Consider the following 20,483-nt stretch of genomic DNA (forward strand, 5'->3'; position numbering starts at 1 on the left):
TGTTCTTGAAACAAGTGGAAATACTGGTATTTCTGGAATATCCCTGGTCTTAATACTGGATGTTTTTAGCAATGTCCCACTAAGGAGCAGATAGAGCCTTCAGAGTGGCTCATTGCACCAAGAGGAAAGCAGGGTCTGTTTCTGAGCTATGAACTACAGAATCACCTACACACCCCAGTTACTTTCTCCCACAGGTAGACGGTGAAGAGCGACACAGGGATGCTCCAAAGCAAAGTTCTGCACAGTTTGAAAAGTGTTTTTAAAGACATTTCAAAAGAGCCATTTGAAATTGCAAAGTACTACAGGTCTTCACAGTACCCATTAGCTAAAATGCAGCTTCAGAATGGGGATGCTGAGAGTTAGTATTCTACATGTTTCTTTCTCCATTCTAAAACTATACAGACTGACAAACATTTTTACAAGCACAGCAGGAGAAACATTTTTTTTTTTTTTTGGTAACAGGAAAAATACAAGCATCAAAATGGGCCATCTGTTCTAACAATGCCTTTTATTTCTCTAGAATTATGCTTCTGCCTTAAATCTAACTGAAAAAAAAACTTACCATTGATGCTGTTTGATAATTACATGATGTGTACTTTTACTCTAAACCTAATTCCTTACAATCAAATTTTCATATAACAAATTAAAATAAATGTTTTTACATTTGATACCTCTTATTGCCGATCTGCTGATTTCAGCAGATTAGTAAAACGTAGAAGGGACATAAAAATGAACCTTGCCACTCCTAGACTATCCAGGACAAAGCCTTCTAGCAAGTGTGCTAGAAGATACAGTGTGATATAGTGTGATACAGCAAGACGCTGTATCAGAAATTATCAAGTACATTAATGGAGGCTGTAGTGAGGTGTGGGTTGGTCTATTGTCCCATGTGCCTGGTGACAGGATGAGGGGGAACGGGCTAAAGTTGCACCAGGGGTGTTTTAGGTTGGATATTAGGAAGAACTTCTTTACTGGGAGTGTTGTGAGGTATTGGAATGGGCTGCACAGAGAAGTGGTGGAGTCACCATCCCCGGAGGTCTTTAAAAGATGTTTAGATGTTGAACTTAGCGATCTGGTTTAGTGGAGGACTTGTTAGTGTTAGGTCAGAGGTTGGACTCGATGATCGTGAGGTTTCTTCCAACCTAGATAATTCTGTGATAATTCTCCACAGTCATTGCAACTGGTTTAGGGTAACAACAACAACAACAACAAGAAAAAAAAGGGTGTTTGGATGAGCCTAAGCAAAATGATTTGTGTGCAACTAATATAGGAAGTACATACTTGTTTATGTCTAGGTTAGTAAGAAGTCTTTAACTGAAATAAGTAACATGACTTAAAATTAGATATAGGGAAACAATAATATATTTATCTGGTGCATTTTCACTTACTCTAAATATATGTTTTTAATGTAAAATACATATTGAATGTTTAAGGCAAGCAAAACTGTATGTTTGGAAGTTTGGGGAAAGCAGGTTCACTTATTTCACTTATTTTCACAATTTCACACTTATTTCACAATTATATTCACTCTTCTTTTACAGTTTCTCTCCTCAGCTAATGAAGTTACCTGCTTGCATGTGGTTCTGTAACAACAGAGAGGTCAAATAGTGTATAGAGAGCTATTTCAAACTTTTTTCCAGGTGAAACACCCCAAAATTAAAATCTACAAACTATTGCAGAAGTACTTTCTTTTTTCCCACAATCACTACTTGCAAAAAGGTTCGATTCAAAGCTTTGATAATTCACATTTGTATTTCTTAAGGTACTACAGAACCATAAAGCGTTATGCACCATTTCATTGGTTTTCAGCAGCACACTTGGAAAACTATGTCAAACAAGCTGTTTCTCCACACAGTGTTAGATACTTTCATCCTCGTGTCTCCACTCTGAGAACAGAAAGGGATTTTTTTCACCTTTCCAAATGTACATGCACAGACTAGAGGGCAGCACTAGCCAAGTTTATGAATGTGTGAATTCAGCTGTCTTTCTGAATGGTCGACCAGTGCTAGTTTATAGTAAATTTTCTTCTCCCACTTCACCCTAAAATATACTGTTTTAAGGGATTCATGCTCAATGACACTTCTGTCTGGTTAATTTAATAGTCAGGAGCATGACCATAATCGCAACAGCCATGTGTGCAACATATCAGTTTCTTCATTACAACTGCTCATTTAATCCACACATTGTACATATTTCCTTGAGGATCTCAGAAGACAGTCATTTGTGAAACGACTTGGAATTCATTTCAAGCTTCAGAAACTTTAGGTTTTACCACCTTAAAGAAAAGTTTAGGTGAGAAAGCACAGAGACTTTCCCTGTGGTTTAAATATTTAAGGATATTTATTTTACGTTTTCTAGTGTTTTATTGTAAAAGCATGTTACCAACTTGCTTTTGTGCAAGCAGATCCAGAGCTTTTTCACAAATCTATGCACTGAGGGACAACTCCAGGCTCTGAGTACAGGAAAAAAATGAGATTGCACCCCCCCCAGACACCCATAGGTACTTCTTGTTAATGTATGTCCATATAGAGAGCCTTGACAAGGCTGACGTATTATCTAAATCCCCAAAGCAGGATTTCAGTGATACTTAAGAGCAGTATTAACTTTGTGCTGGACCCTTTCCCAGCCATAAGAAAAGACGGCTAACAAGGAAAATTGAGGAATATGGTTTCTTTTTCATTTGGTACCGGGGAGCTTGCCAGATCTCTTGATGGTGGAAGCTTGAGAAAAGATAAACAATGCTGAGAGAAGCTGGAATTACCACCTGAATTTTTGCTATAAAAATTATGTCATAACAGAGTCAGCTCACACTTTCATGAATAAATATTTCATTATATTTAAAATTAAAAGATACATGGTCTGATATCATCAAAACAAAACAAAAAAGCCTGTTTTTATTTTCAGATCAAGGACTAATTCATAACAGCCATAGAGATCCATTTCTCCCAGTATCCTGTGGCCAAAAAATTAAAAAAAAAAAAAAAAAGGCAATTACCATGTGTTTACAGAAAACATGCAAGAATCATGGCAAGTGTGTTGTAACTTTTCTCAGTGATACCTTTTCATCATCCAAGAGCAAACAGCTTATGTCTTCTTGGATTAGATGTTGAACCCAGATAAACAAATTTAATGCCTCATCTATAGCAATGATCCATGTCCTACCTTCCACCCTGGAGCACAGCCAATATTCTAAAGAGCCAAAAATCAGCAGTCAATCACTTCTTCTGCAGTCCAACCTGTCAGTGTATTTGTTATTACCATCACTCTTAATAACCTCTGGCATATAGCATGCTTAGAAAATCTATTCACCTGTAAACTTCTTCTGGATATTCAGAAATGAAAATTAAGCAAAAATAATCCAGTAGATTTCCTCTCATTCCCATCTTCTAAATTTCACAGAGATTATGGAAATTTTTCTCTTATTATCTCAACTTTTAAAGTAGAACAGGAGGGAGCTTTTGATATCTGCATGTGCCACAACAAATTTAACTTCACCCCAGATCAGGACATTATTCTTGCCAATATACGAGAAATCAGTCTTTCAAACAACAGGAACTTATTATGAACAATAACAACCTGAAAACAATACAAGCAAGCTCCTGTAATTTTACAGGACCTTAGACCACGACATGTCAGGAAGCTTGATTGCAGCTGAAGGTTTTTCAGGTGAACCCTTCTTAAACCAAATATACACTTAATTGGCAGAAGAAGTGTTATCATTTGGTTTGATTGACTCTGTCTTCTACAAATGTATTACTCACTCTGAAAATGCTATGTAAAGGAGTACCTCTTATTTCTGAGAAGTAAAAGAAATGTAAAAAATGTGGTTGCAAAAATAAGCATATAGAAATAACAAATGATGTAGTTTATTTACGGTGGAGTAGGAAGGCAGGGGATGAATCATAATCACATGAACTCTATATTTTTAATTCATGTTATCCAGTCTGCAGGTATTAGACTAGCAACAATCAGAAGACAACAAAAAATATGAAAACCAGCTATTGCTTTTGCTATTTCTGTGAGGCTTGCAGAGTCAGCAATTTAATATCTTTCTTTCCTAAGCCTGTCTAAATAATCCAAAAAAAACAACTACCAAAATGGCCAAAAGTGTTTTCTCTAAAATTCACAAGAAGAGAATATTTTTATCTTAATCACTGGGTATCAATTCCCCTTGCAATCAGCACAAGCTGTGACAAGAAAAAGAGCAGAACTTCATTCAGTCACTTGACAGTTCCCCAAAGTGTTTTTTTGGTTGTTGTATGTTTTGTTTGTTTGTTTGTTTTTGTTTTGTTTTCATCTTTCATTGGGGTGGAATTAAATTTGTTTCATTCTGGGTAATCAATGTAACTCTGAATTGCTAGTCAGGTAAACAGTGACATTTTGCCACATGCAAGAACAAGCTTAAAAAAACACTAACCAGCCTTTCCCTTGTCCCCCCTAATGAAGCCTTTGACATGTAAAAGAACATGCTCATTTACTGCATTTCTAGGGGAATACAGGTTTTTCTGAAAAGAAAACCTTGTGTTTCTGACCATGTTCCCAGTAACAAAAGTCAGACATCATTTTACTATAATGAATTTGCCATAAAACTAAAGTTCTTTAAATCCAAAATTATTTCAATATACTATCAATTCTTAATATAAAATCTACTTAACAAGTCCATTCTGATATACTGACTTCAGACAAGCACATTATAAAATGCAGATGGAAAAGAGCACTTCAAAGGCAGGAATGGATCCGATAAATAAAGATAGTGTGATCATATGATTCCAATATACCCTCCAAAAATGAGTGGTAAATGTAAATGCTGAAAAGATTTTAAGCCCTGCTGTCTTTTCCTTTAACAAGCTTGAAAGTTCAAACTCATCTTCTTACTTAATAGCAAACATACCATTGCACTAGTGTCCAATGTGCTAACATATTAGTATTATTTCTGAAGGCTATGTGTATAACTAACTGAAAGAATAGGAATGGGTTCTATTCTCACCTCTTCCCATCATTTTGACAGCATGAATCATGAACGTTGCCTGCTCTTATTTATCCACAAGTGGATCACTCTGGTTCCTGATGAGATGAGGTACCTGTCTCTGTACTACTGACACAGAAAATACTTCTCTGCTCTTCCCAAAGTCTCCAGTTATCCCACAGATTCTGCACCAGCAAATCTGGTTTATGCTGTCTGTCCTTGACCACTGGGCAGTTCCTGCCCCATAGCTAAGTTGACCCCATGATGACTGAACCAAGTTGTTGCTTCTCATTGTTTAAAAGAAAAACCCAATATATCCCACCTCCTCCCCCCCCCCCCCCCCTTTTTTTTTTTAATGAACTATTTTTTCAGTGATTGTACATGTATCTTACAGAAAGTTTTTCAGAACTGGCTGGGTAGTGTAGGGAAGAATAGCCAGAAACTTCTGCAGGCAGTTCTGCTGCTGAAAAAAAAATTCTCTATGAGGCTCTAAGTAAAGATGTTTACTGGGAGAGGTAGAAGCTATGTAAGTCATGTGTAAATAAAGCTAAGGGAAATCCACATTCTCATCTCCTGCCTTGCTGAATTTTTGAAAGTTAAAGCTTCCGATTCTTGGAAATCTTAAAAAGAAATCCTCCTCAGCATCCTCAGTTGAGACATTTTGCTACAGATCCCAGGCACAGCCTTTTGAGGGGCAAAATCAAAATGAACGTTTAGAGTTTCTCCTGTGTCTGCTGATCCTTCAGAACCTAGTGCTGGCCAAATGGTCAGTCCTGTGGGTTGGAGGAATCTGAAGAGCTCAAAGACTGTTTCTCCAGAATATGCCCAATTTATTTCTCACCCACCATAAATAAACAGAGAAATATTAAGAGACGGGCCGTTAACTCAAAACTGTATGTAGCAGCTGGGGAATCCAGCTAGGATATACTTATCAGCCGAGGTCTATTTTACACGCTCTGCACATAACTCAAAGCATCAACTGATATTGGCTCAGCCTGTTGCTGACAGGGACCCTGTCACGTATCCCTCACGGCGGCTGGAAGCCGCCAGCGGACAATGGGCGCGCACGGCTGACACGGGCCGCCTAGGGCCTGGCAGAACAATGCAGCTGCTGCTGAGGTTGGCCCAGCTGAAGGAAACTCACTTCTCCCAGGTTGTCTGAGGGGAGGGACACTTAAGCAATGGAAATTCCCCAGCAGTAAAGGAGAACAAAAGAAGAGGTGTTGGAATTTGCTGTTAAAAAGAGACAGGCTCTCTGAACCTGCTGCCTGCCAAACCCAGAGAACTTCTCCCAGGGCCTGAAAACTGAAGGGTCCCCAAACTGACCACAAAATCCACTGCTCAGCAGCAGCGTATCCATTAGTGACAGCTCCCTTGTTTTTTGCATGGATCTGGAAGTCTCTAGATTTCCTTCCCTGATTAAAAGGTGTGGCTGCTGAAGAAATTAGTTTACAGAGCCTCTAAATTCCTTACTGCCGCTGTCATATGTCTGCAACAGGAGTACCGGCAAAGCCAGAGCTCGGGAAGGGGTGTGCTCCACCACAGCCAGGGCTCTGCACTGCCCTGGGACCAGAGAATCCTGCTTTTTAGCAGGAATAACTCTGCAAGGACTCTGCACCTGGAGAGGAAGCTTGAGGAGTGATCCATATATGCTAGATTAAAATATCTGTTAAAAATTCCCTAAACCCACGCATATCCTCTTCGCCCCCTTCTCCCTCCCCCGCCCCCCGAGAAGAGAAGAGAAGAGAAGAAAAAAAGAAAAAAGAAAAGAAAAGAAAAGAAAAGAAAAGAAAAGAAAAGAAAAGAAAAGAAAAGAAAAGAAAAGAAAAGAAAAGAAAGAAAAGAAAAGAAAAGACCTGATATTTTACAGCTTACTTTCTTCAGTAGTATCACTGTAAGCAGTGTTTTTTTATTGAAACAAAAGGAAAAGTTACAGTGATATATAAATTCATTAAAACACCAAGAAAAAAAACAGTGTCTAACTAAGCATTCCCATTGACTGCCATGGCTTTTGGATCAGGCCCAGAAGAATGCTGGAATAAGTGGTGAAACATTTTATTTTCTAACTTTTTAGTGGCTACTGCAAACAATGGAAAATACAAGCACATACTTAGAATAACTCTATCCTTTAAAAAAATGAGATCACACCTGAAAATACTTCCTCTTGTTGCTGTATAACTTCAGTTTATGATAATAGCTATTACACACATAGAAGCAAAGAGGAAAAGATAGATTCCCAAGCACAGGGTAAAAGCTTGAATCTGTATATTAGGGTTTCTACTACAGTAGAAAGAAGTACTACAGAAAGAAGTTTATACTTTCAGACTATTCTTTCAAATAGAAGAACAAACAATCCAATTGTTGGATGGACAACATAAAAATAAGATAGTAAGTAGACAGGAGTTTGTGTTATCCAATAATTGCTTAGAGATAGGAAAAGCTATACAATGACGATGCTTTGTAACAAAATTATTTTGAGTACTAATAAACAGCCTGAAAATGCATCTGAATTTAAGTTCTTCAGTTTGAAACAATTAGTGTTATTATTTACATCCCCACACATAAGTCCACACAGCTTGAATTTCCTGGGATATACATATGCTATTAATTTTTAACTTAGCTCTGGGATCCAAGCCTGAATCACCAGGCCCTGTTATTTTCTCGTTTGTCCAGTTGTAGTAGAGATTGTTCTAGTGCCTCCACTTCTCAAATCACAGAGGTATTTTCCAGTAAACTACACTTTGCATTTTAAAAGCATCTCCTCCATTCAAATTCTCCTTTCCAACTTCTGAAGCAGTTGACTTTTGCAGCTGTGTTACCCTGTTACAGATTTCATCGCTTGATCAGAAATAAGGCTGTCAGTTAAGCTAAAACCTTCATTTTATGCGCTATTCTATAATGTTGCATCAGTTCCCTGCTGAGCAGCACAGACCTGACAGCAAGAAACATTTCTGCAACCTCCAGAAGACTAAATTAACATTTACAGAACAGTTCAGTGCTGACCTTTTTAAGACATGGACAACATTTTGTTTTGTGGTTTCCACGACTTCACTACATACTAAGAGACTTGTTTTGGATTTTAATTCTAAAATGGCCAGAGTGATTCATTTCAAAGCGCACAGTCCCAATGTTCCTCTCAAAATATAGAAAAGCAGATGAGAGTGAATTCAGAATTGCTGATCCTGCTCCTTTCTCTTGCAGTGGGAATTTTACCACTGAATCTGGTGAAAGTAGAGCCAGGCTACTGATTTTCTAACACTCTCAGGTATTTATTTATTTATTTATTTCTTAAAAATACAGGAATATCCTCCCACCTTGGTCCAGTTCTCAGCCCAAAGTTGCAGCCTTGCCAGCACTGTTAATGTCATTGTTCTTGAAGCATATTCCCAGTCTCGCGCACGCCCACGCAGGGCTCCCAGCTCCCGGCTGTGATGTCCCCCCGGCACATTGTTCCAGCTCCCCCCAACTTCCTCACCTCCCACCATGTCCCCTTGTGAGACCCGTCCCCTCACACCATTGTTGTCCCCCTGTACCCACCCTGTATTGTTCTCCCCACCCGGAAGGGACCCTTCCTACCTCCCCCCAGAAGCTCACACTCATTTCTCACCCACTTCCACATTTACCACTGACCTACTGGCATCAAAATGTTTTCCCTTTTTGAAAGTGCATTACATTAACTTTTGTTACTAGACTTCACAGCTTCTGTGGGCTATGGGCATGCTGCCTTGAGAAGCCCCATCCAAAGTCTCTTAAACAATAAAGAGATACTTATTTCATTGCTACAGACTTTAGATCAGATCCAAAATTAGGAGTGATACAAAGCATTATTTCATCTGTGCACTGAATACAAATGGCTATAGCAAAAATGTGTTGTCAGTAAGAGGAATATATAATGGATAAACAGACAGATCAATATTATTACATCTTCAGAATACACATGAACAGAAGTAACTGGCACACGATTTACATTTACAATTTACATCCATTTACAATAAGTAACAGTTGAATCCTTTCTAAAATCTATATTTTCATATATAAGAGCAAGTAATGTACTTCTTTAAAAAAAAAAAAAAAAGAAAGACTGATCACCTTTAAGTCAAGTATTAATTGCAGACAGAATTGCTAAAAAACTTATAAATATATGTGCATATATATGTGTGTGTATAAAATGTATGTATGTTTATATCTATATATATAAAGTGCAGAACCACTTTCATTCATTTGTCAGTTAAACAATAATTGAATGTTAAATATATATACAGAGAAGCAGAGGAAGTTAGCCAGATGTCCTGTCATTATTTTGGCTACCTTGCTTTTGATTCCCCTCCATTTTGTATGAAGCTGTATTTTCCATACAGGCACAAAAGGATACTATGCCATACAAATTTTATTTATTTATCATAAATTTCATTTATTTATAATTTTTTTCTGTGATACATCTTGTTTTTCTTTTGTGGTGCTACTAGCCAAGAGATACTCCTTTTTATTATTATTATTTTTTTATTTTTCACAAAACTATATCTATTGCATAAAAGTGCGATGTACAGACTGTTTTCCATACTCAAAGTACAAGTAAATCTCTGCTAAACTTTGGAAAGAGAGCACCTAAAGTTGATTAAGTATAGAAATGAAAATAAATACCTCACTTTATTCATAAATAAATAACAATTATAATTATTATAATAAATAATAATAATTAACACCATTTGTATTTTAATACAGGAAAAACTCTAACTCTTACCATGACTTATGCGGTGAAACCAGTAGTATGCGAAGTCCACTCCCAGGAATGTCAAATACCATGTCCATGGTGAGTCCCAGGGCAGTTCAAAGAGTCGGTAGTTATTCCATACATAAATATAACTAATTAAGTCGACACTTCTGAATAAAACACTGAAATAGAGAGACAAAGAGTGTTATCAATAATTTTGTCAACTGCAATTACAGAACTGTTTTACTGTATATTTACTATTGGGAGTCTTTTTGTAAAGCATATAAACACTGCCCAAGTTCCACAATCTTTGTCAAGTTAACTTCACTGTTAACTTCAGTAGTACCATTGCTTCAGGGCAGTGAAGATTTTAAGATCAGCCACTCACCACCTGCATTTTTGCATTACGTATGCTGAAACCCTTATACAGTCTGTGCTGTGCAGTGTTCCCGTTCTCACAGGTCTAGAGAAAACCCATCCTTACTAACTTGCAAGTTAGAAGTGAAGTTTAGTGGCAATCATTCTCAAAAACTAACCGTAATGTAGTGTAAAATAAGTAAGGTAAAATACTTTTTAAATAATATTGTAAATATGATGAAGTTTGATATGGGACTGAGGATGAGTACGAGAAGTTATTTGTTACAGTTTAAGCTCAGTGTCACTTGAAGGGAGAGACTTCCTCCTCTCCAATTTCTTAGGGATAGTTTCTTCTCTGGTTAGTCAGCTGAGTTCAGCATCCAGTGGGATTTAATACCAGGACTGTCACAATGAAGGCATGGGAGCCCATATTCAGGATGCCATGTGTCTGTCCATGTCTGCTCATTTCTAATTCAGTGACGCTTCTTCCCAATTCTTGTTTCACCACCACGCCCTTCCCCCCTGCCACCTCCTTTTTCAGCTTGATTATTTTTGATACGGATGATTTCAGTGATTTAGTTTACTGCAAAGCCCCCAAAATACTTGAACCTGCAAGACTAAAGGAGGAGATATTATACTCCTTCTCCTTCAAAAACTTGTTTCACGCACATGAAAAAATTCAGATACACCTACTAGTAACGCAGAATTGTGAGAATTGTGTTGTATGTCCCTGAAAATAATCTGGCCATGCACTGTCTTTTTTTGGGTAGCTGCACTGAAACATGAAGGAACCTCAGAAAATGTCACTGCTTCAGCTTATGAACCATCCCCAATGCTCTCACTTCACTTTTTGGTCACCTCCATATTTTTGCAGAAACATCCATTCAGTACTTTTATGATCCCAGCATTAGCACTTTTTCCCATAATGGTATTTTGAATGATATTAGAAGGAAACATTTTGAGACTGTGATGATAGTTTATCTATTAATGGGGAACAAAGTCAGTTGAAAATTCCAAGTTCCCAATACTAGGCAACAAGCAAAACATTACCACACCCACCATATTATTTTAAGAAGCTGAAACCTTACAAGGAGTTGTTGCTTGGGAAGACAAGAACTAATGTTTTCCCCACAGACAGCTACCACATCGTACCTGCAACTAGCTCATTCCTACATGTACTACAAACATCTCAGTTTATCTCAGACAACAAAAACAAAACACAACAAAACCAACACAGTTTCATTTTGTTAGCTGGCAGATGAAGAATTTCTCTTGAGTTGCAAAGGCAGGTGTATCTGCCACTTCAAAAACAACTGAGCTATGCCCAGAAGTTGGGCCATACACACCTGGAACATGTTTAATTTTCATAAGAGCTGTTTTCTGTAAATATTTTTAAAGAAGATTATATGTGTCCAACCAGATTTTTGCAATTCACCTCATGAGGCATCTGTAAAGTTTGGTATAAATTCTCAAGCACTTTCACAACAGGTCAGAAGGGAGCTGATATTATTCAAACACAAAGAAATGGGCATTTCTTGACATCTTTTCAATGACCAGGAAATTTAAAACACCTTTTGCAACATATAGTATCAGTTATTATTAGGTACTGTTTTCTTACTTTATTCTTTTGCTTTTATTAACATATAATGCCTTTGCAGTACATCCAAAGATATGTGAACGGGTACATTTCCTCCATTTTTGATCAGCTTTTTGTATTTCACCCTAGAGTCTTTTCATTTTTTTTTCCACAAGCTAAGGCCAAAGTGTAAAACTTGAGCTAACCTCACAACACATTTTTATATGTATAATTTGCTGTAGAAGTCAGAATTTGCTTATTTTTTCCTTCATGCTTGAATCATAATTCTACAGAACATAATGTTAGCTGATTACTGTAATTAATTTGGAGTAATCCATCATATCACTATGCAATGCTGGAGAAAGAAGAGTTGCTTAGGTAAGTATTTTAAAAAAATTTACAGTGTGATAGATAGGAAAGTCCAGAGCTTGCATTCAATTAGATTCTGAAAGTTCACTTGGAGTTTTAAAGGTTTATATTGCCCCTTTTTTCTCCCTCAAGCTACATTTTCACTTCTTGAAAACACTGAAGAGAACTTAAGAAAACTTTTTCCTCATTTAAAAGTAAGTTTTTAACCATAAATATGACAGAAGCAGATAGGTAGGACTTTTGTCATCTAGCCCAATCTTCTGCATAAGGAGTAATGAATCCTAGAACACATATACTGCATAGAAAGCCTTATTATACACATTACATAGATTTATCTTGGATTTTGAATATTTCTGCTGAAAAAAAAAAAATCTTACTATGTGCAAAGAATGCACTTTTGCAACTGTTTTGACTGAGAGAGGCTTTTCATCTTGCTGTGTCTAAAAATTGTACATGTTTTACTTAAAGGTGATTTATTATTTATATATGATATATATTTATATATGATATACTATTTAAAATAAACCATTTCCCCCTTCTCCTTCCACCGGGTCAGATTATCACTTCCTCTAATTAAAAAAGTCCAAGAAGGAAATTCTGGGAGATGAACTCTCCATGTGGACATGAAGATCTACTTACAGTAGATCCCAATGGAATAATGAAAGATGGAAAAGGTGAAGAAAACTCAACTAGATGAACACACAGTTGACCCCTTGCAAAGAATGTCAGATCCTGTTTTGCTTCCTCCACCTCACAGATCAACCTTAGAACCTGAAATTAATTTTCAGGGGAACTCTTCCATGGTCCCCAGGACAGTCTCCAAAAGTGAAAAGGATCAGGGAACAATAGGTGCTGTCTCTCCTCTGAGCATGGAGGAAGAGTTGTGTGTTGAAAGCGAAGACCCCAGGGAAACAACTCAGGCTCGTCACTGCTGCAGACACTCCCTCGCATCACACTGGGACTCATCCTGGGTCCCCTGAGCTAAAAACACAACTCTACAGCTGGACCTACAAAAGGTCAGCTCTCAGGAGCTGTAACAGACTTGCATCCTTGGAGGTCAGACACAGGAGGAAACACGTTGAGACACCCCGGTCACAAGGTTATATTATCATTAAAAATAGTGAGATATTACATATACATTGTTTCCCTGGGTTAAACAAAGTCATTTTTCCCAGCCTGATGCATACTACATCAATGTAAAGTTTCAAAATGTTGAACAATGGCAGTTTCTACTCTGTAATTGGAAACTATTCAGGCCATATACGTAACAGAAGGATACATGAATAATTAAATGCTCTGTAAGCCTTTGTTTCAGAGTGGAAAGTATAAGGATTTCCATTTCCAATGACACTCAGAAAGCTTTCTTTTCAGGATGAAAAACTAGCTCCAGTCACAATTGAAATAAACATTTTGATAACAAGAATTCAGTAAAGAGAAGAAGGGGGAAGGAGGTAGAGGAGCCTTGAGAAAATGTCCATTTGCAAAACAAAGCAAACCTTCCTGCAACTGAAATCCCTTTTTATTTCCTGTACAGGTGCCAGGTCTTGAACAGACACCCAATTTATTACCTTGTCAGCTGACTTATTAGGGTTGACACAAATCGAGCTGAAATACGCCTGACATACTGCAGTCAAGGCTTTTTTCACGCTTTAGCTCAAAGCCAAACTTTCCACAAGGTAGAGGGAAGGGGAGAAAGAGCTGTGGGAGTTCTATTCCCTGCTTTCTATCATCAAGATGAATACGATCCTCTCCTATTCTTAATATGCAAAACCAGTCATGAAATAACCCAAGGCTAAAAAATAATTCACCAAAATGATACAGCTGGGAAATGATTATCAAACTCTGGAAAGCCCTTGATTACAGGAAATAGCACCTACATTTTGAGAAAATGTTCCCACCAGACACAAAAGCTGAATCAAAGCCTCTCCTCTTCCTCAGTATGGCTTTCTTCTCTGGTATTTTAGTCTAAATAATGCAGTTTCCACTTTTCCTCAAGAAGAAAAAAAAAAAAAAAAAAACAGAAAACTATAAATGCAAAAAGAAATAAAATAGAGGTGAGTTTGGTATCCCTAGCTGTATTAGGTGCAGTATTACATAAGATTTCATCTGACAGAGCTGACCTTTTCTTCACCAGCCCTGTTCCTGCTGCACTTCACTTTTTATCCTCCAACTTGAGACTAGTATTAATTTCTGTTAGTGGGTGGAATTAAACATGAAACAACGGGCTTTGAAAGCAAAAGAATAAATGTCATTGTCATGCTTCTTAAAAAGTCATGCCTATATCAATTATGTCACATCATTTAGCTTTGCTCTTTCAGACATAAAGAAGCAATCAATCAAAAATCTGAGATTAAATCCTTAAATATTTTCATGAAAAGTTCCACTCCCTTTAGTAATAAAACCCATGGTAGTAATACCTCTTGCCCTAAGTTTATATGCACTCCTATGGTAAATTTAATTACAAATTATCTTTAAAAGGTTTCAAATACTAGTTTAAATCCTTCAGTACAGCTGAGTTTCTGTCATTGTAGCTTACTTTTCTACCTTTATAAGAATGGAAGTGTCATTTCTTTAGACATATTTATACCTTCCCAGCACACTGAACAGCAAACTGTGTTCTAGTAAATTCAGGATATACAATCTTGGGAGATTCTAGAACATTCTGTGAGGGAACAGACCTGACTTTTTAATATTTGTATAAATAACAACATACAAGTGTAATACAAATGCTTACTTAGTGCATTTTTTCAATAAAGAATCTGATTTTGATCTCTCTTACTTGCAGAATAGTGACTGTTCCACTGAAGTCAGCAAATTTGCATTAAGGTTTGAGTTAGATTAGCAGAAAGCATATTATATTCTCAAAGGTCATGTATAAGCAGAAGTTATGAGGTCAATTCAACCCTGTTTTGTTCTAAAATTATCTAGAACAAAGAAAGTGATAACAGATGACTGTTCCAATAGTCTGTAAAAATATAGTGAAATAGCTTCAGTGACACATCATAGCACATTAAATGATGGAATCAGAAGAAATATTTGTGTAAGATTTTCTAGTGATCAACTTCTGTAATACTTCTGAACTTCTATAGACATAGTTTGCCTTTGTCCATTTTATATGCAGTGGTACAAGTCTGTTATCTTCTGTTCTGTAACACTGATTTACAGAATCATAAAGAGAGATTTTTCCCTGATTTCCATAACTATCATCCCACCAAACTACATTGGCCAGCTTTAAAAATGCTACCCCTGTGCTCCATCTAGTGGAATCCTGATTTAAACTTAATATATCTTTTAGCAGATAAGTACTTTAGTAAGAAGAATACTCTAGACAATTTAGAATTAGAGGGCTTAAAAAAAAAATAAATTTCATCAGTTTTCATGCATTTATCTTAGTGAATAATACAGAAATACAGAATAAAATATATGCAACATTTAATGGGCTTTGGAAATTGGTATATTTTGTGAGCCTCTGATTATGGAACTTAATAAATAACATATTTTTAATAAGGGTAAATTCAGTTAACAGTCTGTACTTTCATATAAGAGCACAAATGTATCTGAGAACAAATGTTAACAGCTTGTTTCTGTTTCTAGAGACATAGCAGGTGTGAAACTGGGCTCTAAGATTCACAAAATCGCTGAGACATTTACTGGGTCCAGCGTCTAGAAAATAAGTAACAATGCAACACTGAAGATGTAGACAAATATGAATTCTGCAAACAGCTGTCTCAATGTAAGAGGTTAGAACCTAAAAGAGTAATTGGCTTTCTGACAGGCTTGTGTGAAACATGGCAAGCTCTTGAACATTATAGTAGGGACTACCAGTTGTTTCAGTCAATTAGTTTGAGAATATCCTGACTCTCCCAAGTCTGTCTCCTAAATTCTGCTCTTTAATGTTTGGTAGCTTTTACATCATTTCATTAGAAACTCCAGAGTTCTAAATTTTGGCTCAGAGCTTGCTTTAGTCATCACCAAAAAGTAGCACACTACACACGCCAGGCTGTCCACAGCTGCTAGTTGGTACTCCTGTGTTGTGCCAGCAGCGCTGCTCACATAGGTGCTTTCCAGCACGTTTCAAACAAAATGAACCAGGGCTGCAAAGTTATGCATTTTAATGCCCTGAAGGTAATGCTGCTGATATGGCCAGGGGAGGACTCACCACTGACAGAAGGTGAGAGATAGTAACAGGGGAGCAGGGAGGTGTCAGTGAGCAGGCAGGAAGCTTTAACATCTTTTATGGGCACAGCTAGATTTGAATTTGTCCAAAGCACAGTGTAGCTTATACTGATTTTATAAAGCTGTGTTAAATTGATTCACTAAGATGATAGTAACCCTTACATGGATTAATTAACCTAGCCTTTACTGATTTGATCCCACTCAATTCGTTGATGATGGAACAGCTCAACAAAAAAGGGAATTAGACCAAAGATCATTCATGCAGACAGTCCCTGTCACGAGCTTGACTAAATTAAGTTAGAGAATTCCCTTCCAGAGTCAGGTTTGCCTGCTGAAAGCATTGCCAGCTCCAGTGCACAGCACTACCCACTTTCTGAAGCTGTTTATCCTACTCTGACTGCTTTACCTATGGAGAATTAGTGACTTATTGCTAAACCTGTTCTTCTGACAGAGCTGTGAGGGCTGTGACCTTTGGCAAAATATGGAAACAATTAGCAGAGTATATTGGACAGTGCAGTCAGGAGTATATTCTTATGAAACATATAACTACAAAACACTATTTGAAGAGTGGGAGGAATGGGGTGATGAGTTGATTCTATCTCTTCACACTTGTCACCTATTAAAATACTATTTTACGGAAACATCTAATGACAGGTAGTGTCTAAATTGCCATAACTAGCTGCTACAGGCATGCTGGTGTCTGCAGTTTCAGTGGAGCCTAAGCCAGCCTAGCTGCTGGCTGCCAGTCACATTTGCCTGCCTGTTTCTGCTTTAAGCAAAAACCTTATTGCTTCTATACTGAAATGAAATAGCACCTTACTGAACTGAAATAGCACATTACTGAACTGAACCTTAGCACAGGATCGGATAAACACATGAACCAGTACAAGATAAAGGAACGACTATGTAAATGAGCATAGAAAGGACAGAAGTGCAGTAGCTAGAAGTTCAGTTGGTGTAGGGGCACAGCAGCCTTACTTGCAATTTAACCAGGTTAAGTGATTACCTTTCCAGTTTGGCCCCATCTGCTCATCACTGCCCAAAGTCTGGTGGTTACCAACCATCAGACCTGCCAGCATAATTGCATGCATAGCTGCTCCCTGACCCTGCTCTGTCAAAATGAATGCAGCTGAGCTTAAACACCTCTTTTATAGTTCTTGGGGGGCTTTTGTTTCTGCTTTTAGCTGGATCACTTTGTCAGGACCAGGTTAGGGAGCAATTAAATGTGCAGTTATGTTGGCAGATCTGAGGGGGCAGCTGGATCAGAAGCAACACATCTGACCATTCTCTAAGTAAACATCTGTCCAAAGATTTACTCAAGCAGATGTGGAGAGAAAAATTTAGCTAATAAGTCTTGAAGTGGAAATATGATTTACAAGACACTGCAAGTATCAAATTTTCTTTTAAGAGATGCAGTCACTAATTTACGAGCTTATAATTTTCTGCATTCATAAGTGTACTGAAGTACTAGCAGATTTATCAGGAAGCCAGGACATACTTTAAATGGATGCATCCATGAAGGTGAGTATTTTGTTTTGTCAAAGACAATGCCAGCTCTATGGGGTTGTGAACTGCTTGCACTAATTTGAAACAAATGCATTTTAATCAGTTCTGCACACTACTACTATTAAGGACTGAAAGCTTCTGTTTTCAGACTGCAATTTTACATACATTTTATGTGGATAACTCTGTAATATTACAAAAGAACTGAGTGTTATCCTGCACCTCTGACTGCTTTTTTTCCATGCTCATTTTTTTGTTCTGGTACAAGATTTTGTGAACCATGGTAAGAGCTGATCCAGGTTAGTATGATGGGGGGAGGGGGGAGGGCGTGGTGGTGCTGGATGTATTTCCTGGGCCACTTCAGCACAGGGTAACACAAATGCTGATGCCAGCAAAAGGGGAGAGAAAGATCAGAGGCAAGAATATTCAAACAGAAGTACAAATCAGGCAAGGGTCCTTCATTTGGCCACAGTGTTGGCCTAATATGTACGTGAAACTGCTTCTTCAGTATTTCTTCTGCGGAAAAATTATTTAAAATCCAGGTCACATACAGAATTGAACCATACTGGTTTACAGGAGAAACAAACTCTATCCTCCTTTGATTCAGTTATTGCTGATGAGCAATTTTGAAGTGCATAATAGCATGAACTATCCAAAAAACATTTTCTCATTCCTTTCTGATGCTCAACACCACTTTGGAGAAATTCAGCCTCCTGTGTTTCACAAAGCTAAACATTTAATACAGAAAAAAAATTAATGTTCACTTTAGAAATGGGAAAGTTCATTGCAGATTTGTTGACAAAACTGTTAGACATATATATATACACTTTATAAACTCACACACACTGTGTGACTGTGTTGCAGAGCTGAACACTAAAAACTGGCAATTGAGCATGACCATAAAGAATGGAGACTTTCCCAACTAGTTTGAAAATGTACCTACCTCAGTTATCCCCCAAACACTTTTTGATTTGATTTATGTTCTGCTGCTTTAAAAGAAGAAATGGGCCAATATGAAATAATGCACATACTTGTATAGTGGATATTTATACCCAAAATAAACTTTCTCTTGGGAGAATATTTTTAAAGCAGCATTTCAAGTCTCCTGGCAATGGTTTGTTAGAGAAGTTTGTTATTTATTTAGAATAAAAGTTCTCAGAAATTTTTTAAACACCAACATTGAAGATGCAGGGAGTAAGGTTAGTAATTCAAATGTGTCCCTTTCCCCCAAACTGCTTTTCATTGCATATAACATTTAGCATTCATACATGCAAAGGAATGCACAGTATGTGTTAAGGAAAAAAATATATATATTTAAGAAATGTATGTGCTATTTTACAAGAAGTAACATGTACACACAAAACAATTCTACTTTCTATATGCTGTTGAGTCTAATAAGCCTAAAAACAAACCACATTGCCTTTTCTGATTAGACTTTTCTTCTTGCACCTACATTTTTAATATTTGGCATAGGAATATCAACAATTTATGATTTGCATTTTCTCCAACAATGAAGTAAGAAACACTGAATAAATATTGTTTTCCCTCAAGAGATGCAGCACTTGTTATACAGACTGTGAAATGGAAAAACATACTGAGAGGCAGAATAATTTTTCCATACAATGTAAAGACCTCATTGCAATGATGCATCTGAAGCTTCATTCTAACTAATAGACTGAAGCCCACCATTTTAGATTTAACCACAGATTTTTTAAGGAAGTGGCAAACCATTCCTGCTAGTTGAGAAAATGAAAATTAGTCCCTGGGAGAGGATACAATCAATGGTGTGTTAATCTAACCTTCAGCTGTTAATGATTTGCACTACTATTTCCCCTGATGCTGTGGGTTCTGCTGAAATATTGTTTTAGCAGTTTCTGTCAGCTTTCCCTACCTTTTTTTCTGCCTGAAAGGGAAAGACTGAAGTGAAAGTCTTAGCAATGGATTGTGTGTGCAGTTTCCCCCCTCCCTTTTTTTTCTGACCACACCATGGAAGCAGAAGACAGAAGGGTAAACTGTTTCTTTCACATTCAGTAAGAAATTTCAAAGCTTTGTAAAAGTTTTTTGTTTTTTGTTTTTTGTTTTTTGTTTGTTTGTTTTTGTTTGTTTGTTTGTTTTTTGGTTTTTTTTTTGGATAGAACTGCTGAGAAAGGTCTTGTGTTTCCAGCCAGGAAAGCAGTACAAGTGACTTGGAAGAGACTTCTTGTGCTGGTGTATCAATGAGTAAGTGTACTGCCGATTTGCCTGATCCTACAAAGTTTATGTCCTTAAGGATCATTTAGCTCACTCACTCAAGATAACTTCACAAAATAATTCTTATCCAAAAGAAAACTGCTTAGCCTACAAGCCAAATTCTGCAGCAGAGTACTGAGTGCCAAAATAATAAAAGTACTCAGCACCTTGCTAAGCTGTGTTCTACACATGCAACATTAGTTTTCTTAACAAGCATTCGTTCCAGGAATGAGTGCCCCTGAAGCATTTTAGTATTCTTAAAATACAGCCAAAAGACCTCACAAAACCATTCAAATTTCCATCACACATATCTCAGTCCCCCTAACTTCATCAGTCCTGAATATTTGAGATAAGAAAAATAAGCATTCAGCATGGTAAATCTGAAGTATATGACTGTCTAGAAAAATTCTGTAATTTGAAGAAATTATATTTGAATAATTTCAGTTTTAGCTGTGTGAAAACTAGAGTAAACTTTCTTTAGTGGTGTGTTTCAGTGCATACAAGTCTAATACTTTATATAATTTATTATGGCTTAAAATATAACACAAAATTGCATGTTTCTCCTTCAACATCATGTTCACGGATCTTATTAAATG

The 20,483-nt window shown here is 37.1% G+C and overlaps 1 protein-coding gene across 1 annotated transcript in view; it reads right to left on the reverse strand.

Moving 5' to 3' along the window:
• The window catches only part of AGMO (alkylglycerol monooxygenase), a 200,138-nt gene that overhangs the window by 171,484 nt on the left and 8,171 nt on the right, over window positions 1–20,483 (reverse strand). The window contains exon 3 of the mRNA XM_082754196.1: window positions 9,708–9,859. Coding sequence (XP_082610322.1) covers window positions 9,708–9,859 — 152 coding nt within the window. The remainder of the gene's footprint in view (window positions 1–9,707; window positions 9,860–20,483) is intronic.

This window comes from Aythya marila, assembly GCF_965140915.1.
Source record: "Aythya marila genome assembly, chromosome: 2".
NCBI lineage: Eukaryota > Metazoa > Chordata > Aves > Anseriformes > Anatidae > Aythya > Aythya marila.